The sequence below is a fragment of the Catharus ustulatus genome, chromosome 5 (assembly GCF_009819885.2).
Source record: "Catharus ustulatus isolate bCatUst1 chromosome 5, bCatUst1.pri.v2, whole genome shotgun sequence".
Lineage (NCBI taxonomy): Eukaryota > Metazoa > Chordata > Aves > Passeriformes > Turdidae > Catharus > Catharus ustulatus.
Window position 1 is genome coordinate 75,194,281 of NC_046225.1, and position 23,584 is coordinate 75,217,864.

The 23,584-nt window shown below is 54.2% G+C and overlaps 1 protein-coding gene across 1 annotated transcript; it reads right to left on the reverse strand.

The window, feature by feature from the left end:
• Positions 1–1,248: 1,248 nt before the first annotated feature.
• VAX2 (ventral anterior homeobox 2) lies at positions 1,249–23,278 on the reverse strand. Its single transcript, XM_033061258.1, has 4 exons — positions 23,095–23,278; positions 22,384–22,665; positions 17,284–17,471; positions 1,249–2,999 (listed from the first exon to the last, which is right to left on the reverse strand). The coding sequence occupies exons 2-4, from the start codon at positions 22,661–22,663 to the stop codon at positions 2,472–2,474; spliced, it is 996 nt and encodes a 331-aa protein (XP_032917149.1). The 5' UTR covers positions 22,664–22,665; positions 23,095–23,278; the 3' UTR covers positions 1,249–2,471.
• Between the last annotated feature and the right edge of the window lie 306 nt (positions 23,279–23,584).

Genomic DNA, 23,584 nt, shown 5'->3' on the forward strand with positions numbered 1-23,584 from the left:
GGGGAGGGATAGGGATAGGGATCTAGGGTAGGGATAGGGATAAGGAATAAGAATAGGGGTAAGGAATAAGAATAGGGATAAAGGATCGGGGTAGGGATAGCGGGATAAGTGGTGGGGATAGGGGTAGTGACAAAGGATAAGGAGAAATGAATAGGGATGAGGATAAGGAATTAGAATAGGGATAGGGATAAGGAATTAGAATAGGGACAAGGGTTTAGAATAGGGATAAGGGATCAGGGTAAGGATAACAGGAGACCCATGAGGGATGGGGACAGCGATAAAGGATAAGGAGAAATGGATAGGGATAAGGGATTGGGATGAAGGAATAAGGATCAGGAAACGCGGGTGCACAGAACAGAGCCTGGGTGTCACCTGGGTGTCACCCTGGGGCCGGCGACACCCGGAGGAGGGGGCGGGGACCCCACAGGCGATGGAGAAGGAGGCGGAAGGAGGCGGAAGGAGGCAGGATGTGATTTTTATTAACGTTAGAAATCATAAAAAATCACATTTTCCCTTAAAATTGTACATCCTGATGTTGGTTCCCCAGACACCGGGTGGGACGCACCGGGGGTGTCCCCACGCTGTCCCCAACCCCCGCGACAGCTTCGCCTGGGAGAAAGGAACTTTGGGAAAGCTTCGGGTGGGATTTGGGATTTTTTTTTTTGCGGAAGGAGCTTTTGGGGTCAAATGGGCTAAAGAATCGGGATCACCGGAGCAGGCAGGAAAATCCCAAGGATATTCCCATATTCCCAACTTCTCGGGCTTTGTTTTCCCCAAAATGTCCCCAAATCCTCTCCAGCCACGGAGATTGAAGGGTCTGGGAGTCACTTCTGCTCCAGACTCCTCCCGGTGAGCCCAGGAATTTTCCAGGTCGAGAAAATCCCTGGGAAGAGGGAAAAGCAAAATCCAAAGAGACCCGGGTGGGGTTGGGGACAATTCCAGAGGTGGGGACACGGCCACTGCCCTGTCCTGGCTCCGCCTGGATCGGGATGGGAGAGAAAAAATCGATTTATGTTGATTAATGGGATCAACATAAATTAAGGGATGAGAGGATGGTCCTGGAAAATCCCGAATATCGTTGGAACAATTCCAGGCGAATTCCTGGTCTGTGCCGGTGTGAGGGAGGGGACAGGCAGGGTTTGTCACCTGTCCCTGCCTCAGTTTCCCCGCCCGAGCCCTCCCCTTGAAACGCTCCAAAGGCAGTGGAGCAATAAATAACAATTCCCTAAAAATAATAAAAACGACGGGAAGTTTCTCATAAAATCATTTATTTTAAATATTTCCCTGCAAAATCCTGGGAATTCGCGGGCCCGGGGGGTGTGTCCCCATAGGGGGATGCTCAGTGTTAATGATCATTATGAATTAATTGATGAATTAATCAACAGCAGCGGGTTTGGGGGTGCGGGGAGGGCGCTGGGGGTGTCCCCAAGGTCCTGTCACAGCCGGGACAGTGGGGACAGCACGGGGGTGGCACTGAGGGGTGGTGTCACCTCAGAGTGTCCTGGCGTGGTGGTGACACCGTGGGGCACTTGGTGATGTCACCACAGAGTGTCCTGGCAAGGCAACGCCATCACATGGTGACAAAGTGATGCCACCCCGAGGTGTCCTGGAATGGTGGTGACACCGCAGGACACCGAGGTGATGCCACCCCAGGGTGTCCCACCGAGGTGACACTCACACCACAACCCTCCCCCTGTCCCCAAGGGCCACCTCGTGCCAAGCCCCCCGGTCCCCAAGGCCACCCTGTCACCCCCCGGGACAGCTCTGGAAGGGACCCCGGCTGTGACAGGTGACAAGGGCGGTGTGGCGGGTGGCAGGATGGGGTCACTGCGGTGCCACCCCAGAGAGGATTTGGGGGCGCTGGGTGGGACCCGCCCCGCCCTAGAGGGGCGGATGGCACTGTCACAGTTGTCCCCAGCTGTCACCCCGCGGGGTGGGAGGGACAGTGACCCACAGCCCCTCGGGGGGATCCCTGCGGGGTTTGCAGGGTGGGATGGACCCAAAGGAGGAGCCTGGGGGTGTCCCAGCGGTGGCAGCAGCCGCTTGTTCCCATCACGGGGACAAGTGACGAGGTTGGGGACATCACCCAGGCCAATCCTCCCCGCGGTGACCTCAGCCAGGACCCCCCGCCCGGCGCGGGCGGGGAAACTGAGGCACGGCGCTTCTCCGAGGACACCGCGGGGACAGAGCCCGGCGCCACCGCGCGCTGTCCCTTTTGTCCCCTGCCCGCTAAGAGACACCCGGGACAGCCACCAGCACCCCCCTTGGCTGCTCCTGTCCCCTCCAGCGGGAATTTGAGCGAACCCCGAGTGTCACCAGCTCAACCCTGGTGACATCCGCGACTCCACCGGCCGGGGATGGACAGGGGACAGTGTCGGGTTGGGGGGCTGGAGCGGGGAGGTGACACTTTTTGACACTGTTTTGTTTTGTCGTTTTTTTTTTTTTTTGGGAGGCGGGATTGGGGGGATGTTTTAAGGGCTCGGCTTCTTGCTGGGTATAGAATTGTCCTTCCTCTCCAGGCGCGTGTAAGGCTCGAACGCGGACGCGCCCGGTCCGTAAGCACCGGGCAGATCGTGCAGGCTGCCCAGCAGCGGCCCCCCGAAACACAGCGGCCTCCCCGGCAGCCGCGGCGACGGCGAGGATGATGAGGATGAGGAGGAGGAAGCAGCGAGAGACGGGACGTGCAGGCTGAAAGGCGCCGGTTTTGGGGGGCTGCTGCCACCTCCCAGCCCCGGCGACGCGGGGCCAGCAGTGGCCAAACCGGGGCCGGCAGTGGCCAAACCGGGGCCAGCAGCGCTCCCCACGGGGCTGGGGACCGGGTTGGAGGTGGGGGACAGGAGGCTCGGGGGGGCCGGCACGGACAGCAGGCGGCCTTGCTCCAGCAGCCGCAGGATGTTGCAGGTGGCGAAGGACTCGGAGGTGCTGGAGGAGCGTTTCTCAGAGTCCCTGCTCTGGTCCTTCTTCTGCTTCGTGCGGCGGTTCTGGAACCACACCTTGACCTGGGGAGGGGTGGGAAGGGTGGGGGAGGACGGGGAGGGACGGGACAGGAAGGCACGGACGGAAAGAGAGCGCGGGGGGGCCGGGGAGAGAGAGGCGAGAGCCAGGAGAGAGCGAGAGATACGAGAGAGAGAGAGATGTATTAAAATAAACGCCCAAGCGAGATCCGCCCTCCGCTCCCGCCGGCCGCTTCCAGGGAAAGGGAGAATTCCTGCGGGAACGGCAGGGACAGGGACCAGAGCCCGGGAATGAGAGACAGGAGCCAGGGATGGGTCCCCATGGAATGGCACCCCAGGAATGCGATCCCAGGAATGGGAGTCGGGACAGGAGCCCGGGGTTGGGATCCCAAGGACCCCAGGCTCCTGTCCCTGGAACGGGACTCCAGGAATGCGATCCCAGGGATGGGACTCGGGACAAGAGCCCAGGAATGGCACCCCAGGCTCCTGTCCCTGGGATGACACCCCAGGGATGGGACCCCATGGATGGCACTCCAGGAATGAGATTTCAGGCTCCTGTCCCTGGGATGGCACCCCAGGGATGCGACCCCAGGGAAGGGATCCCAGGGATGGGACTGGGAACTGGAATAGGGATAGGACCCCAGGATCGGGACTCCAGGGGACCTCAGGCTCCTGTTCCCGGGATGGGACCCCAGGGAGGGGACTTTGGGGACGGGAGTCTCGGGAAGGAGCGCGAAGCTCGTGGCTGAGCCCCCCCCGTGCCGTGCTCGGCTCTCCCTGTGCTGGTTTTCCCGGGAATGCTGAGCTACGGGACAAGCTGGCTTCTCCTCCACCCCAAATCCGTGTCCCCGACTGCAACCCCTTCCGCAGGGTGACACTGGTGGGGACACGGTGGCTTCTGGTGGCCGTGTCACCGGCACCGCGCCCACCGCAATCCAGGCTGAGTCCCGCGGGATCCCCGCACCCCAAAAGTGTCCCCAGCCCGCGGCTCCCGCACCCCTAAACTCCCCCTGGGGAGGCGGCCCCGCTTCCCCCCCTCCTTCCCTCCCTCCCTGGCAGAGCAGAGGGGCAGGAGAGGCAGAGAGAGAGACAGAGAGAGGGGGAGGGACGGACAGACGGACACGGAGGTGAGGGAAGGACACGGGTGGGAAGACACTCGGGTTAGAGCGCGGGAGGGACCCCGGAGTCACCGGCAGCTCCTCGGGGACAGGCCCGCGGTGACACTGCCCCAGGTGACACGGCACAACGGAGCCACAGCTGCGGACACCGGGGGACACCGCGGGGACACCGACACCGCGGGGACATCGCCTCCCGCCACCGCCGGGCGCTGCCAGCCCGAGCCTCCCCTCGGGGACATCGGGGACACCCGCACGGGGACATCGGGGCACTCACTGCCACCACAGGGCTCGTGTCCCTGTCCCAGTGACCCCAGGGCTCGTGTCCCCATGCCACTGACCCCAGGGCTGCTGTCTCTGTCCCACTGACCCCTCAGGTCACTCCGTGCTGACCACTGGGATGCCTTTGGGCACAGTCCCATGTCCCCAGACACAGTGACCTGGCACAGACCTGTCCCATCTCCTGGAGCAGCCAAATCCTGGGAATTGCAGATCCCAAACCCACACGGGTGGGGCCAAAGAGGACCCAGGACAGCCCCAAACCGATTTAATTAGCGACACCTTGATGAAGATTCGGTGTGAATCCGTGCAGGATGGACATTCCTCTCCAAATATTCCCCACCCAGCAATTCAGGAGGAGCAGGAATTCAGGAAAATCCCTCAGTGGGATTTAATCCTTGAGGATGGGCATGATCAGGTTTGGCATCTCCAGCCCCATCCCTGAGCCCCAAACCTGAGGCTGCTCCAAAATCCAAAATCCCACAGATCCAGGACATTCCCACTGTCCCAGGTGGATCCAACCTGGCCTTGGACACTCCAGGGATCCAGGGGCAGCCACAACAAATCTGGGAATTCCAACCCAGCCCCTCCCCACCCTCCCAGCCAGGAATTCCATCCCAAAATTCCCATTTAAATCCCCCCTTTCCCAGTGAAGCCATTCCCTGTGTCCTGCTCGCTCTGACGGGATTCCAGACGATCCCTGCTGGCTCCTCCAAGGTTTCCCAGAGAAACCTGGATCCCTGGAAGTGCCCAAGGCCAGGCTGGATGGAGCTTGGAGCCACCTGGGATCGTGGGAAGTGTCAGGGGTGGGATTTAAGATCCTTTCCCACCCAGACCAGATGATCCCGATGCAGAATTCCGCTGTGGATCGGTGACACCACGATCCTTAGGGGAAGAGGAGCCTTTCCCAGGAAGTTCCCCCATCCCAGATTCCTCTCTCCGTGCCTCAGATCCCAACATTCCACCCCAAAAACGTCCCCTCAGTCCCTGGGGCGGCCCCACCCCGTCGGTGACATCTCAGCCGTGGTTTGTCCCCAACCTGTCCCCAATTAGCGGCTCCCTGTCCTTTTCAGCCTCCATTATCCTCAATTTCCTGGATGTGGATCCGTGACAGATCCATGAGGAATTCCCTCCGGCCTCGTCCTCCAGCTCCTCCCTTTCTGGATTCTTCCACAAATCCCGACAGAAACTTTCCCAAATTGGGGTTTTCCTTCCCTAAAAAAGAGAATTCCTTCCCCACCCACGGATGGCACAGAGGCGATGCCATTCCCGGTTTATCCTGCAGGAAAAACAGGGAATTTTCCCAGTGGAATATTCCAGCCCTCCTTTATCCATGGTGGGAAGCAGAGCGAGATCAAATCCATCCTTTTCCAAGCAAAACCAATTCCCAGATTTTTTATTTTTGCTCTGGGGACAGCCAGGACACGCAGCTGGGAGGGAATGGGAACAAGGGGGAGGAATTTCGGGAATATTCCACAGATCCTGGTGGGATAAATCCACCATCCCACATTCCTGGATGCAGGGAAGCGCCTCTGGAAGCGCCCATGGGTGGGACACGGGAGGTGACACCTGCAGGGGACACTCTGGGGACAGGGAGGATGGGGCAGTGAGGAGGAGCTGGATTGGAAAAACTTGGAAAAACTCCTGGAAAAATCGAGATTAGATAGAAATAGTGAAAAATTGTAAATAATGGGAAATAAAATATATGTAAAAATTTATATAGAAATAGTGTAAAATTGTAAATAATGGGAAATATATATATATTAGAAGGATATAGAAATAGTGTAAAGTTGTAAATAATGGGAAATTAAATATATGTAAAAATTTAGATAGAAATAGTGTAAAATAGTATATAATGGGAAATTAAATATATTAAAAATTTATATAGAAATAGTATAAAATAATAAATAATAAGAAATAAGTATCTATTAGAATTATATAGAAATAGTGTAAAATAGTAAATAATGAAAAAATAAATATGCATATAAATTTATATAGAAATAGTGTAAAATAGTATATAATGGGAAATTAAATAGATTTAAAAATTTATATAGAAATAGTGTAAAATAGTAAATAATAGGAAATAAGTATATATTAGAATTATATAGAAATAGTGCGAAATAGTAAATAATGAAAAAATAAATATATATAAAAATTTATATAGAAAACGTGTAAAATAGTAAATAATGGGAAATAAATATCTATTAGAATGATACAGAAATAGTGTAAAATAGTAAATAATGAAAAAATAAATATATATAAACATTTGTACAGAAATCGTGGAAAATATTAAATAATTAGGAAATTAAATGGATATAAAAATTTATATAGAAATAGTGGAAAATTGTAAGTAATTGGAAATTAAATAGATATAAAAAGAGATAGAAATAGTTTAAAATAATAAATAAAGAAAAATAAATATATTCAAAAATTATATAGAAATAGTGCAAAATAGTAAATAGTGCAAAATATATATATTAGAATTATATAGAAATCGTGAAAAATATTAAATAATGGGAAATTAAATATATATAAAAATAGTCAGAAATAGTGTACAATAGTAAATAATGAAAAAAATATAAAAATTTATATAGAAATAGTGTAAAATAGTAAATAATGGGAAATAAATATATATTAGAATTGTATAAAAATCGTGGAAAATTAATAGTAATTAATTCTTAATAGCAATAATAATAATTAATTAAATATCGGGGAATTAAATATATATCAAAATTTTGTATATACACACCACTTTATTCTATATAAACATTAAAAATTGCATATATACACACTATTGTATATAAATACGTTGTTTTTATAAAATATTTAATTTCCTCTTTTTGTTTTTGACATTAGATTTAGCTAAATCTTTATATTTTTAATAATTTATTTTCTGTTATATATAAAATATGCTATAATTTAGTTATTTTATATTAGTTTATTACTATATCAATAGTTATCATTAACACAAATATAAATAGTAACTAATATAATATAACTATAAAATATAGCTATGCAATATATAATGTACATATATAGAAAATAATGCATTCAATGTAACTGTGATGTATTATATATTTTACATGATAAATTATATTTTCTTTTAGATTATATATTTATATATTTATATATGTATATATTTATATATTTATATATTGTGATGTTGATACTGACGTTTTCCTCCATTACTTTATTTAATTAGTTTATTATTTCATAATTTTATTATATTTTATTTAAAAAATTAAACCAAAATTTAAAAAACTGCATTTAATTTTATTTTATTATTTCATTCTCTTGTCTTCCATTAAATTTTTAGAATTCTCATCTACTTATTTTTATTTCGTTCTCTCTTATGTTATTTCACTTTATTCTATTTTCCATCTTTTATTCTGTTCTATTCCTTTTTCCTGAGCCAATTTTCTTTCATTATACTTTATATTTTATACTTAATACTTTATATTGTATATTGTATGTTGTATGTTGTATATTGTATGCTGCATGTTGTATATTGTACATTGTATATTGTATATTTTGTAATATAAATGATGAAGAAATATATGTAATAGAAATATGTATTATAAAAAATATCATGTTTTATCATATTTCACACTTTATATAGTTCATTTTTTATTTCTTACTATTCTATATTTTGTATTTTGAAATTTTTACATTTTATATTTTATATTTAACATTTTACATCTTACTTTTTATTTCATTTTCATTTCCCACTCCCTAGTCCACACCCCATTGAGACCCTGACATCCCCCTGGATTTCTCCTCCTCCCATAGATCCTTTCCCTAAGGATCACCCAACAGTCAGGAACGCGTCCCCTCCCCTGCTCTGGGGCACCTGGAACGTCACCGAAATGTCCCCGCGCTCAGAACGCCAGGGGGACTGATCTGGGATGATCTGGGATGGTTTGGGATGGTTTGGGATGATCTGGGAGGATTTGGGAGGCGCTTCCCAAGTCAGAGCCTTGGGATGGGGTTGGGTTTCCCACATGACCTCAATCCCAGGATCCCAGGCTGGGTGCGGGCAGCAGCACATGAAGATGGGAACAGAAATGGGAACACAGCGTGACTGATTGCCTATGGAATCATCCCGAGTCCATGACAGCTCCATCCCTGTTTTCCGTGACTGTCAGCATGGGGATGGAGCCCATGAGGGGTTGGACTCCTGGAATCCCCGTTCTGTGACCTCAGGGATCCTGGGATTCCATCACCGGAAACTCAGTGCTTCTGTTCCCATCCCCGTCCTTCCCCAAACACCTCTGAGCCACAAAAGGAATCGATCCTAGGAAGGGAATCCCAACGGAAAACGAAAAAAGGTGGGACCTCATTATTCCACAGAACTCAGAGATACAGGGATTTGTGTGGGTTTTTGGCTCAGTGACCAAAATCATCATTCATCCATCATCCATCCATCCCTCATCCATCCATCCATCCCTCATCCATCCATCCATCCATCCATCCATCCATCCCTCATCCATCCATCCATCCATCCATCCATCCATCCATCCATCCATCATCCATCCATCCATCCATCCATCATCCATCCACCCATCATCCATCATCCATCCATCCATCATCCATCATGCATCCCTTCATCCATCCATCCATCCATCCATCCATCCATCCATCCATCCATCCATCATCCATCCATCATCCATCCATCCATCCATCATCCATCCATCATCCATCCATCATCCATCCATCGTCCATCCATCCATCCATCCATCCATCCATCAATCATCCATCATCCATCCATCCATCATCCATCCATCATCCATCCATCATCCATCCATCCATCCATCCATCATCCGTCCATTCATCATCCATCCATCATCCATCCATCATCCATCATCCATCATCCATCCATCCATCATCCATCCATCATCCATCCATCATCCATCCATCCATCATCCATCCATCCATCATCCATCCATCCATCCATCCATCATCCATCCATCATCCATCCATCCATCCATCCATCATCCATCCATCCATCCATCCATCATCCATCCATCACCCATCCATCCATCCCAGCATCCCAAAATGGAAAGTATCAGGAATTACCCTCCTCTCATTGTGGCTCCTGTTTTCCATCCTCATCCGCTCCTTCCCATCACTCTGGGGTTGAACCATGATTGGAATTGCTCTTGACTGGGATCCTAAATCTCCATCCCCACTCAGGGTACATGCCAAGAATATCAACACCCCCCACTCCAGCACTCCCACATTCCCAAAAAACACCAGAGCCCATTCTCCAATAATTTATCCGCCCAGCAGATCAACCCTGACCCCGCTGCACAACTCTGGGGCCGGGGCCGTGTTTGGGGTTTTTAGCGGTGTTTGTTTTGGGCGGCCCTGCCCCAGCGCTGACCCCGGCGCCGTCACGCGCTCCTGGCACACGTGTGGCCCCTGGCTCCTCCGTGCCGCGCTATTCCTGGCTGCCGAGCGGGAATTGGCCGGGATTAGCTCCCGACCGCCGGCAGCTGACACCCGCTGGGAGCCTGCGCTCCGCCATCATCCTGCATCACCTTCCTTTTCCTCCTTTTCCTCCTCATTTTTCCTCCTTTTCCTCCTTTTCCCTCCTCATTCTCCTCTCTCAGATCCCAGATCCCAACCCATCGGAATCGCTGCCTGAACCGCGCGTTTCATAACGGCGGCTCCGTGACCTTTCCGTTCCTCCCAGCGCCGAGCGGGGATGGATTCGTCCCTCGGCCGCCATTTCAGCTCATCAACCATTCCCAACCCTCCGCCACGGCCTTCGGGAGCGCAGTTCCAGCCACCGGCGCGGTGGGAATTGTCCCTGACCCTCAGCCTGGATCCCATTCTCAGCACAGCCCCGTTCCCACTGTTGAGCCAAAATTCCAGCTGGAGGCCAGGCCCGTGTCCGGTTCCTGATCCAAAATTCTGGACATTCCCAGCTTTGTGACCAGGGAACCTCATGGCTTCCACGTGAATTTCCATTTCTTTGGGAATGGAAAATTTGGAGACGCCAGCGAAGCTGGAGGAAATTCTAAAATTGAAGAATTTCAGGAATTCTGAAATCCAGGGATTTTTTTTAATTTTTTTTTTTTTTTTTTTGGTGGGGGGATGGTAAATCCTTAATGATCAAAATCCCAGTGAATTGTTCTCATTTCCCCTCACATCATTTAACTCCGCGCTTGGAGAATTCTGGAAGCACCTGGATATTTCGGTATCCCAAACATCCAACTTCACCTATCCCACAACAGACCCCAATTTCCCGCTCCCCGTTTTAGGAACACTCCCCAGACATCCAGAATTCATCCTCCCTGCCGGGTTTTTGGGATCCCAACGCCGGAATTCGGGAATGTCCCGGCGCTGTGCCAGCCTGGCCCTGCCACCGCGGTGTCCCCGCTTAGGCCTGGCTTTATTGTCCCCCCCACGCCCCCGCCGCTGGATTAGCGGGGCCGCGTGAGCTGGGTTTGCTCCAGGAACGTGCTCTGACACAGGCTGGGATGTGGGAACGGGATCCAGAGCCTGCTGGGGGTGCCCAAATATCGGGAATCTCCAAATTTAGGATTCCCCTCCATGCCAGGTGCTTTCAGCATCCAGGTGTGATCTGATCCCGTTAAATGTGGGATCGTTCAGGTGGATAATCCCCGTTTCCACCTATTCCCAAGGATTTGGCAGCTGCAGGATGCTGCTCCCAGGTCCTCTGGGATTGCCCAGATCCCTCCTGGATGTGAGTCAGGGAAAACAGGGTGGGAGAGTCCATCCCATCCCAAGCAATCTCCGGCAGAAGGGATGGAGACCCCTCAGGAATCCCAAAATTCCCAACTGGTTTGGGTCAGGAAGGACCTTAAAGATTTTTTTCCATGTTCAGGGACAACTCCCACCATCCCAGGTGGATCCAGCCTGGCCTTGGACATTCCAGGGATCCAGGGGCAGCTACAGCCAATCTGGGAATTCCATCCCATCCCCTCCCCAGCCTGGAATTCCTTCCCAAAATCCCAACCCTGCCCTTTGGAAGTTCCAAAATCTTCTGGGGTGGATCCCGTCACTTTCCCCATGTCCCAGTCCAGAGGGAAATGGGAATCCTGGGATTTTGGGCTCCCAGCTCTTCCCAACCTCATCTTTCCTGCTTTTTTTATTTTTCCATGGAGAGGAAATCCTGTGGCAGCCCCTCGTTCTGTCCCTGCGGGGACCGGGAGTCATTAACGAGCTGAGGTGATTAATTTTTAACGGCCTCCTCTTAATTGCTGGGCTATAAATAGACCTTCCCGGCCTCCCTCGGCCTTTCCCAGATGTTCTGCTCCATGCTGGGAATCCCGGGATGCTCCAGGGGGTGTGGGGCCAGGGGTAGGGATGGAGTTGTGGGGTGGCTCAGGAGTTGTCCCCAAGAAAGTCTGGATTGTCCCCAGGAAGGTCTGGATGGATCGGGAGAATCCCACGGATTTGCCAGCAGTCAGGCAGGCAGAAATCATGGAATTATCATGGAATTATCATGGAATTATCATGGAATTATCATGGAATTACCATGGAATTACCATGGAATTAATTATCATGGATTTATGGGAACATTTAGGACGGAAAACCCTTGGAGACTCCCAGATCCAGCCACTCCTCCCAGCACTGCCAAGGCCACCACCATGTCCCCAAGTGCCACATCCACAGGGCTGGAAAATCCCCCCAGGAATGAGGGATGCACCCCTTCCCTGGGGCAGTCGGAAAACCCTTTCCATGAAGGAATTTCCCCAAAAATCCTCCCTAAACCTTCCCTGGAACAACCTGGGACTGTCCCTCGTCCTGAGTGTCACCTTCCTGTCCTGACCCTAAAACGGGCTGGAAAACACCGGGGTCACTTGAACCTGAGCCTGGCTTTGAAATCCTGGCCCAGAGAGCAAATTCCATGGATCCATCCCATGGATCCATCCCATTATCCCATTATCCCATCCCATGGATCCATCCCATTATCCCATTATCCCATCCCATGGATCCATCCCATGGATCCATCCCATTATCCCATTATCCCACCCCATTATCCCATCCCATGGATCCCATCCCATTATCCCATCCCATCCCATGGATCCATTCCATTATCCCATCCCATCCCATCCCAGAGGGATTTATGGGAATTCCACCCCCTCTGCTCTCCACCCTGGGGTCCTTCTGCCTCCTCTACCTGAGATTTTCCATCCCATAATGCCACTGGGAAAGGGCACTTGTCCCTGTCAGGATTCTGGGAGGGTTTTCCAAGAAAAACCGGATCCATGGATATGAGCTGCCCTAGGGATTTGGGATGGGTTTGGGATGGGTTTGGGATGAGTTTGGGGTGGGTTTGGGATGGGATTAGGATGGGTTTGGGATGGGTTTGGGATGCCCTCACCACTTCCCAGCTCATCCCAAGGACCTCAGAGCTCGGCTGGGCGTCTCCATGGAAAATTCCCCAATGGAAACCTTGCCCAGGTTAATTAAACTCGCTGAACGTTAATCATTAATTAGGAAAAGCTCTGCGAGGCAGAGCGGGGACGTGGATCCCAGGAGGGAACAGGAATTCTCTGGATTGGTGGAAGAAACTTTGCCTGAGCAGGAGCAGCTCCAAAATTCCCTCCCACTCCCCTGGGTGATCCCATCCTCACTTCAGGAAATTCCCATCGTTTTTGGGGTGATCCCACCCTCACTTCCAGGAAATTCCCATCATTTTTGGGCCATCCCTGCTCTCCCTGAATGATCCCATCCTCATTCCTGGGTGATTCCCACCATTCCTGGACTATTCCCATCTTCCCCAGATGATTTTCCTTCTACTCGAAGTGATCCTTGCTCTCCCCTGGCTGATCCCACCCTCATTTCCAGGAAATTCCATTTCTCCTGAATGATCCCATCCTCACCCCTGGGTGATTCCCATTTTCCTTGGGCTGATCCTCCTCTTCCCTGAGTGATTTTCCCTCTCCCCTGAGCGATCCCAGCTCTCCCTGGATCATCTCCTGGGTGATTCCCGTTTTTTTTGGGTGATTCCTCCTTTCCTCTGGGTGATTCCCATCTCTCCTGGATAATTCCCTCTTTCCCAGTGATTCCCTTCTCTCTCCCAGTGATTCCCTCTCTCCCACCCTGATCCCCCCACTCCTGGAGTAGCACTCCGAGCCAAAAAAATTCCCAAATCCCGCACTCCCCAACCCATCCTGCCTCCAACTCCGCAGAACAGCGGGATCACCTACCAGGAAAACAAAATCAGAGCCTAAAATCCCGCCCCCCACCGCTTTTTTATTTTATTTTAAATTTTTTTTCCCTATTTCCAGCAGGATTTCTGCAAGATCCCAGCCCCGCTCCCGGGAATGCTGGGCTGCAGCATTCCAGCTGCGATCACACCGTGTCTCTTCCCATCTCGTCACATTCCCTCCCAGCCGGGATGAATCATCCTTCCTCCCCCCGCTCCTCTTCCCAAACATCCACAGGCACAACAAATCCCAGCCCTGGTGGCCCCTTTCCCTCCAGCGTTCCCATCACATCCACAGGGAAAAAAGTCAGGAGCGGCTTCCTGGTCTTGGAATTAAAATCCAGTCCTGGGAGGGGCTGGAAAAGGTCTGTCTCAAAAATAAAAATTAAAAAAATTTAAAATTAAAAAAAAAATTTAAAGAAGAGCCAGGAGATGCTGCTGATTAGGCTCCACCACCAGAATTCCCTAAATTCTTGGAGTTGCTCCTGGAATGAAACATCAGAAGCACCCAAAATCCTGGGATTGCTGCAGAAGTTGGATTTCTCCCAGTTTGGAGGAGTTGGGTGGGGACAGGTGGGGCTGGAGGTGACTTTTCCCTCCCCAGGTCACATCCAGGTGGGATCAGCACCTTCCAGACCCAAAGTGGGCTTGGAAAACTCGGTGTAAAGCTCTTGGAATTCCTGAGGAAAATATCCCAGCCGTGAAAACCCAGGAATGAAGAAAAGGAGCACACCTGAGTGTGGAACCATCCCTGAGGAGGAATTTGGGAATTCTGGCAGGGACTGGGAGAAAACCAGGCACTTGGGAAGGTTCTGGAAACTGGGAATTGGGGTGTGGGGAAGGAAAAATGGTGTGAAAAGCATGGAAAGGAATTTAAGGAGACAGGGATGAAGGAGGGAAGGGGGAGAGCAGAGGAGAAGCGACAGCGCCCAGCCCACGGGGTGGGAATTTTCTCACCCAGGGATGAAGGCAGCAGGGAGGCTCCAGATCAGTGGGAAAAGATGGGAATTTCATCCCTGAGGAAAGGCTGGGATGTCCCAGAGCAGAAGGAAAAAATGGGAATTTCATCCCTGAGGAAAGGCTGGGATGTCCCAGAGCAGAGGGAAAAAATGGGAATTTCATCCCTGAGGAAAGGCTTCAGAACAGAAGGAAAAAATGGGAATTACATTCCTGAGGAAAGGCTCCAGAGCAGAGGGAAAAGATGGGAATTTCATCCCTGAGGAAAGATTCCAGAGCAGTGGGAAAAAATGGGAATTTCATCCCTGAGGAAAGGATGGGATCTCCCAGAGCTGGTACCGTGCTGGGCACATCCCCCGTGCCCACAGGACCAACGCTGGCCCTGGGGAGCACAGCCGAGCCCACGGAGAGAGCCTGGGAAGGGGGATTTGGGAAGGGGGATTTGGGAAGAAGGATTTGGGAAGGGGATTTGGGAAGAAGGATCCTGGAAGGGGGATTTGGAAAGAGGGATCCCACGCCAGGGACATGCAGTTTGTCGCTTGTCATGGCACGGCCAAGCCCATCCCTGTCACTCCTGGCTCTGTGGAGGTGACACCGGGACCTCGGGAACAGAAATCCCGGGAAGAGGAACCCCAAGAAAAGGGACACTGGGGACAAAGCTGTTCCCACCTGTGACTGTCCCAGCTCCAAACCCATTTTCTCCCGACCCCGACACAGCCGAATCCCTCCCCAAATCCTCCTCCTCACTGAAATCCCCCTTATTCCACCAGCACAGAAATCCCAAAATGCCGATTTCCCCTCACCCAGCAGCAGCATCCCCCCAAATCCCACACCTCCCAGCTGACCACGGCTGGGATGTGTTTGTTCCATAAAAAGGGTTGGAAAATTTTGAATTATTTCCCGTGTGAATCGAGGGAAGCTGTGCTGTTACCAGACCTGGCAGGGAAGGGCCAGAATATTTATATTTTTTAATATATTACAAAAATAACAATATCAACAACAATAATAATAACAACAACAACAACAACAACAACAACAACAACAATAATAATAATAATAATAATAATAATAATTCATCTTTATATTTATAATTATTACTATAATTATCAGTAACATTATTGTCATTATTATCATCATTATTATCATTATTACCATCATTCTTAATAATATTATTACATAAATACCATTACAAATCTTATTTAATTAATTATGGTTACTATTTAATGACAAATTTCTAAGCCACAACCATCAGAGGCACCAACCACTGACCTCACCCCATCCATTCTCCCGGATTTCCCCAGGAAAATCCCTTCCCACCACCCAAGGAAGGCGATGGAGGAGAGACCAGGGATAATTCCACGGACAATCCCACCAGGATTGTCCCGATGACACCACGTCCCACCTCGTGTCACCGCCACCAAGCCCACCTGTGACCCTCCTGTGTCACCGTGGAGGTGACACAGAAAATCCCTGCTCCTTCCTCTTCCCGCTTTTCGCGGGATCGTGGAATGCATTGGGTCGGAAACAACCTCAGAGCTCATCCAGGGCCACCTTCCCCATCCCAGGCTGTCCCATCCAACCTCGCCTTGTCCCTTTGCCGGACATTTGAGGGGACACCACCGCCAGGTGACCTCGGGGTTGTCCCCGACCGCATCCCAACCATTCCAAGGAAAATCATCGCCGGGAATGCTGCACGCAGTGCATCGCCACCTCCAAGAGCTCAGGGACACGGCCACAGCAATGTCCCCAACATGGAAGAGCCACCAAAATGTCCCCAACACGGAGGAACCACTGTGATGTCCCCAATGCAGCAGAACCACCGCAATGTCCCCAATGTGGAGAAGCCACCGCGATGTCCCCAACACAAAGGAGCCACCACGACGTCCCCAAGGCAGAGAAGCCATCGCAATGTCCCCAACATGGAGGAGCCACCGCAATGTCCCCAAGGCAGAAAAGCCACCACAACGTCCCCAACACAAAGGATCCACTGCAATGTCCCCAACGCAGAGGAACCACCACAATGTCCCCAAGGCAGAGCAGCCACTGCAATGTCCCCAACATGAAGGAGCCACCACAATGTCCCCAAGGCAGAGCAGCCACTGCAATGTCCCCAACATGAAGGAGCCATCACAGCGTCTCCAACGCAGAGAAGCCACCACAACACAACACGAAGTAGCCACCACAATGTCCCCAACATGGAGAAGCCACAGCAATGCCCCCAACACAAAGCAGCCACCGCAATGTCCCCAACACAGAGGAGCCACCGCGATGTCCCCACCGTGGAGAAGCCACCATGACGTCCCCAACATGGAGGAGCCACTGCAACGTCCCCAAAATGAAGGAGCCACCACGATGTCCCCAAGGCACAGAAGTCACCACAATGTCCCCAACGTGGAGGAGCCACTGTGATGTCCCCAACACAAAGGAGCCACCATGACGTCCCCAACACAAAGGAGCCACCACGATGTCCCCAACGTGGAGAAGCCACCACAACGTCCCCAAAACAAAGGATCCACCGCAATGTCCCAAACACAAAGCAGCCATAGCAATGTCCCCAACATGGAGAAGCCACCGTGATGTCCCCAACATGGAGGAGCCACTGCAATGTCCCCAAGGCAGAGAAGCCACCATAACGTGCCCAACACAAAGCAGCCACTGCAACGTCCCCAACATGGAGGAACCACCGCGATGTCCCCAACGTGGAGAAGCCACCACAACGTCCCCAGCACAAAGCAGCCACCGCAATGTCCCCAACATGGAGGAGCCACCGCGATGTCCCCACCGCGGGTCTCACCTGTGTCTCGGAGAGGTTGAGCTGCCGCGCTAACTCCGTCCGTTCCCGGCCCACCACGTACTGGCAGCGCTGGAACTCCAGCTCCAGGCGGTAGAGCTGCTCCGCCGTGAAGGACGTCCGCGTCCGCTTGGGCCGGTCCAGGTCCAGCCCCTTGGGCAGCACGATCTCCCGGATCGTCCCTTTGGCATCTGGATGGGAGAATGGGGAGAAGTCAGGGAAAAACAAAAAAAAAATCCCGGAAGGAATCGGTGCAAAAATGCAAAAATGGGGTTGTTTATTGGGAGGGGGAAATGGGAAATGAATGGAATTAAAATGGAGAATAAATGGAGAATGAATGGAATTAAAATGGAGAATAAAGGGAAAATAAATGGATTTAAAATGGAGAATAAAGGGAAAATAAATGGAATTAAAATGGAGAATAAAGGGAAAAAAAATGGAATTAAAATTAAGAATAAAGGAAATATAAATGGAATTAAAATGGAGAATGCAAGGAAAATAAATAGAAAATAAAGGGAAAATAAATGGACAATAAACAGAATAAATGGAAAATAAATGGAATTAAAATGGAGCATAAAAGGAACATAAAGGAAAAATAAATAGATAAAACTCCATGTGGATGAGGAGTATCCATGGATCTCCCACAAGCCGGAGCTAAATTGTGGCTTGGTTCTTCCCTCCGGTCCCAAATGCGGAGAGTTTATAAATATCCAGGAAAAGGCCACAAATCTCCATGAATTAAGGGATTTTAAAAGATAAATAAAAGCCATAAAGTTTTTTTGGAAAATGGAGTGTTTTATCCTGGAAATAATATTTTGGAGGGCCAGGAGCAACAGGAGATCTATGCTGAGGAAGAATTAGAATTAAAAATTATTTTTCTGTCATTTTAATATAATTTTTGATTTCCATCCTTCTTTGGGAATACTGGAAAAAAAATTCACCTCTGTTACAATTTCCATCTCTCCAGAATTTTTCTCACTGAAGGAATATTTTGGGAAGCTCAGCTCCCATTTTGGGGCGGTTTCCTACTAAAGGACAAATTTGGGAAGCGCCGTGGGCACCGAGCTGCTCCCGGCCGTGGATTTTACGAGGTTGGGAATATCTGGGGGAAAAAATCTTGAGGGTTTGGCTCCATCTCAAGTTGTGGGAAGTGACTCTGGAGGAACCTTCCCACCTGGAAAGGACAAATTCCAACAAAAAAATCAACGGGAATTCTGTCCCAGCTCCCAGGAATTAAAACGAACGTCGGGAATTGCCCGCTGGGATCTTCCCAGATCCCAAATCCTGGCTCAGTTTGGGTGAGAGCAGAGCTCCTGGAGGGTTAAAATCCCACCAGGAAGTCACTCCAAGCCCCAAGCCAGCCTCTGATTTTGGGATCCCAATTCCAGAGGGATCCCAGTTGGCTCTTCCTCGCTCCCTCCGGCTGAGCGGGGCATGAAGGGATTGTAAAATTCCTGTGGTAGGAATGAGGAAAACAGCGAGGAGAAAATGGGAATGGGGTGGGGATGGCAGAGATGGGATGGGAATGGTGATGCCAGGATGGGAATGGTGCTGCTGGGATAGGAATGGTGGCAGTTGGATGGGAATGGTGGCAGTGGGATGGGAATGCTGGCAGTGGGATGGGAACGGTGATACTGGGATGAGAATGGTGGCACTGGAATTGGAATGGTGGAACTGGAATAGGAACGGTGGCACCGGGATGGGAATGGTGGCACTGGGATTGGATCGGCAGCACTGGGATAGGAACGGTGGCACCAGGATGGGAATGGTGATGCAAGGATAGGAACGGTGCTGCTGGGATGGGAATGGTGGCACTGGGATGGGAACGGTGGCACTGGGATGGGAATGGTGGCACTGGGATAAGAACGGTGGTAACGGGATGGGAATGGTGGTACTGGAATTGGAATGGTGATGCCAGGATAGGAATGGTGGCACTGGGATAGGAATGGTGGCAGCGGGATACGAACGGTGGTACTGGGATGGGAATGGCGGCACTGGAATTGGAACGGTGGTACTGGGATGGGAATGGCGGCACTGGAATTGGAACGGTGGCAGCGGGATGGGAATGGTGGCACTGGAATTGGAACGGTGGCACCAGGATAGGAACGGCAGCACTGGGATTGGAATGGCGGCGCCGCCATAGGATCGTCAGAGCTGGGATGAGGCTGAAGGAGCAGGGATGAGGGAGGTGGATCCATCACTGGGATGGTGACAATCTGAACCAAACCCCGATTCGGGAAAGGACCCCAATCCCAGATCCGCTTCCCCACTGCGGAGCCGCCGGACACGGCCGAGGCGCCATCCCGGAACGCGGCACCGAACGAGTCCCGAGGGCTTGGGGACACCCAGGGTGGCCCAGAGGGTGGTGACACCAGACCCCACACCCCAAACCCCACAGGCTGGCGCGGAGCTGCCGGGAAGGAGAGGGGTAGTAGGCGGATCAGCGGCTTTTCCGGCGGGATCAGCGCCGGGAACCATTTTGTGTGAGGAGAGCCATGGCGGTGACGATGCCCGGGCCACGTCCACACTCCCGTGCCCACGTCCGTGCCCACGCCACGGCCCCGGCACAACAACAGCCGGGAATGCCGGGGCTGCTGGATCCGGGGCCGCAGCTGCGCTCTGGCCTCCGGCTCGGGCATTATTTATTGTTATTCCCGCGGCAGCTGGAGCAGCTCCGGAGGGACAGCAGGGAAAAGGGCACGGCCACGGTGCCAGCCCAGCACAGGGGACACCAAACTCCTCGTGCCAGCCCTGCTGACCTGCCACAGGGAAGGATTTTGGGGTGTTCAGGCCATCCCCTCATTCCAGCCTTTGGGAGCTACAAAATTTCCCCAGTTGGAGCTGCCCAGGGGGCTCCGGAGCCCTGGGCCTTGCTGGTGACACGTCCTGCTCTTGGGGACCTGGTTGCTCTGGAGCCAGGACAGGGCTGCGGTTGAAATCCCCCAAAAGATCAGAGGACACCCAAAATCCAGGGGGACACCTTTTCCTGGCACAGGGACACTATGCCCACCGGGGTTCCCACACCAAGACACCTGCCAGGACCTTTTGGGGCACACACCTCCCCTGCCAGTTCCCAGGATGTCCCCTCCGTGCCATGGGGTGGCCATGGTGGCACCAAACGCCACCGGGGTCCCTCCACGTGCTCTGTGGCCACCGGGCCCAGCGCTGGGCCAGCCCCGGGAGGTGACCGGGAGGAACGGGGGGGACATCCCGGGATCCGTGGGGCTGCAGCAGCCGTGGTGACAGCAGGACCGGCCCCGGGGCTGCCCAGGTCCCTCCTTGTCCCGTTTATCCCCGGGAGCCACCCCTGAGGAGTCGGGGATGGCCGGGAGGTGACCGGGAGGTGACCGGGAGAACCATCCCTCAAGGACCATCCCCGGTATCGCGGGACCGACGAGCGGACCGAGACCCGGAGGGGACCCCGCCGATGTGAGGGGGTCACCAGGACCCCCCGACTTCACCCAAAGTACCGCAGGCTGCACCGGAGCTGCACCGGAGCTGCACCGGGGCTGGTGGCAGCTCCGCCGCAGCCGCTCCTCACCGGGGCCGGGGCTGCTGGAGCCCCTTTCCCTGGGCAAGCAACGAGGGCGAAACTCAAAATATTAAAATAAAATAATTTTAAAACATAAAAATGAACATTTTAACCTCCCGCTTTGCACAAAACCCACCGAGAGGCTCTGCCCGGGCCCGGCCGCTGAGCGGGCCCGGCCCTGCCCGGCTGCAGAACCGCGGTCAGGGCGGGTGGGGAGCGGCGGCTCCGTGTCCCCGCAGCCCCGGTGGCCTCGCCACCTTCCCCCCGTTTCATTTCGGCTCAATCCCGGTGATTTGCGGCGTTTTCTCCCCGCCACCATTTTGTCCGCACCGTGGCGGCTGCAGCAAGATGGTGAAACCGGGCGCTCCCGGTGAGGTCCCCGGGGCCGGCGGGAGCGGAGACCCTGCCCCGGCCTTGGGCACCGACCCCAGCCCCTCTCCCGGTGCCGGCACCGTCGGGGCGGCCTCGGTAGGGCTGAACCGGGCGGAGGAGAGGCCTGACCCCAGCCTGACCCCGGCAGGACGGATGGCAGTCCCGCTCGGTGACCCCCGGGGACGCGGGGACATCACGGGCGGGACCCCGGGGCTCTCCCCGAGAGCTGCTCGGCCGCTGTGCCCGGTTCGGACTGGGACAACCGGAGATGTCGGCGAAGGACGCCTATCGCGACAACCGGGACAGAAGCTTCGGTGAGAGGCGAGGCGCTTTCGCGGGATTCCCGAGACCGGGATAACGATGGAACAGGAGCCCGGTTCCTCCCGGTGAGGAGAGAGGTCCCGGCCGCCGCTCCGGTCCCTGCCGCGCTCCCCAGCACCGGGAGGCCTCGGCCCTGAATCGCCAAGCGGCCGCCGAGCGGCTCCGGGCTCCGGCAGCGGCGGAGGAGCGGCGGGGAACGCGGAGCATCCCCGGGATCCCGGAGCCGCGCAGCGCTCGGGACCCGCCCGCCTGCGACAGCCGCACCAGGGCGCCCCAAACTTCTCGGGGTTCGCCACAAGAACCCCAGAAGTGATCCTGGCGAGTCCCGGGCCGGCGGGGACTGAGCGCGGGCGGCGGGGAGGGATGCGGGGTGTGGGATACGGGACGCGGGACGCGGCGGCTCCGGGGAACGGCGAACCCCAGCCGGGACCGAGCCGGTGATAATATAAATGGGGGGGGAAAAAAATAAATAAACCCCCCCTCGCCCGCCGCCGCTCCGTGACGCTTTTCTCCTGCGACATCGCTTCCAACACCGAGCTGATGCTGTCCCCCGTCTCCAGCGCGTCCCCCGCGGGGCTCCGCCGGCCCGGCGGGTCCGTGACCCCGGGGCCGCTCCCCTGGAGCCCTCCCGGCCGCCCGGTGGGCACGGCCCCGCTCCGAGCGCGCTGCCGGAGGAGCCGTGCTGGGGCAGCGGGCCCGCTCCGTGCCGCACGCAGCGGAGCCGGGGCGCAAGCGGCGGGGCCGGGAGGCCGGAGGTGGCAGCCGGGAAGCGCCCGGGATGCGCTGGAAGCGGTGCCGGGGATGCCCCATGCCCGGAGAGGGAATCACCGGCCGGGGAAGCGGGGAAGCGGGGACGGGAGCGCGGAGCGTGGCCGTACCTCGCACCAGGATGCGGCGGCAGTAATCCGCCTCGCCGGTCCCCGACGGGCTCTCGGTGTCCGGGGCGCACTGCTTGGAGGAGCCGGGGCTGACCGCCGACGTTCCCGGGATGTCCTTGAAGCCTCCGCCGGCTCCTCCGCTGCCTCCGCCGCCACCGCCGGCGCGCAGGGCGCTCTCCAGCTCCGCCCGGGTCGGCAGCTTCTCCCGGGCCCGCCCGGTGGCCGCGGGCTCGGCCAGCAGCACGGGGCTCCCGCCGGGCTCGGCCCCTCCATCGCTCATCCCTGCGGGCGCCGCGGCGGGATCAAACATCAGGAGGCAGAGAGAGACACGGGGAGAGGGAGAGAGGAGGCAAGGCTGGGCGGGGGGGATGGGAGGGAGCCCCCCCCCACCCTCCCCAGACCCCTTCCCCTCCCCGCCCCTCGCCGGCCCCCCCGGGGCTCGGCGCCCCAGCTCACCCCCATGGCCGGGGACCGCCGGGGGCCGTCGCCTGTCGCTTGTCGCCCTCTCCCACCCGGGGGCCGGCATTTAAAGCGCACCCCCCTCCCCGCCCCGCCGGCCGGGGGTGGTACCGGGGGTGGGGGGGACCCGTCGGGGCGTCCCGAGAGGGTGCGAGGGTGGGGGGGGAAAGGAGTTTCAAACTTTGACAGGAGCCCGAGCCCCCCCGAGCCCACCTCCCCGCGCCCCCTCCCCAGCTCCACCTCCCTCCGCACCTCGCTCCGGGCAAACTTCAGGCGCTCCCGCTGCCCTTCCATGGAGCGCCGCTCCCGGTGCGGGTCCCGGTGCCGGTGGCGGTGCCGGTACCGGCGGGAGCCGCCGGCGGTGCCCGGGCTCTCCGCGCTGCGCTTGGGATTCGCGTGCGGGGGAAATCAATACCGAGAGATTGGGGGGGATGATTTTAGGGGGGTTGGTGGTGGGGGGGGGCGGGAGGGGAAAGGGAGGTCGAGGGGAGGGAGCTGCGGAGGAAGCGGCCGGGGGTGGGACCGGCGAAGAAGCCGGGTCCTTATTCCTCCGGCCCGGCCCTCCCCCGCCGCCGCGCTCCGCTGCGCATCCCCCGCCGGAGCCGGAGCCGGAGCCGGCAGCGGGGAGCGGGGAGCGGGGAGCGGGCGGCCGAGCCCCCGCCGCGCCGGGCAGCGGCTGGAGGCGAGCCGGGGGGAAGGAAAGAGCTGATTTTAAATTAACGGCCCGGTAGAGACGCAATTT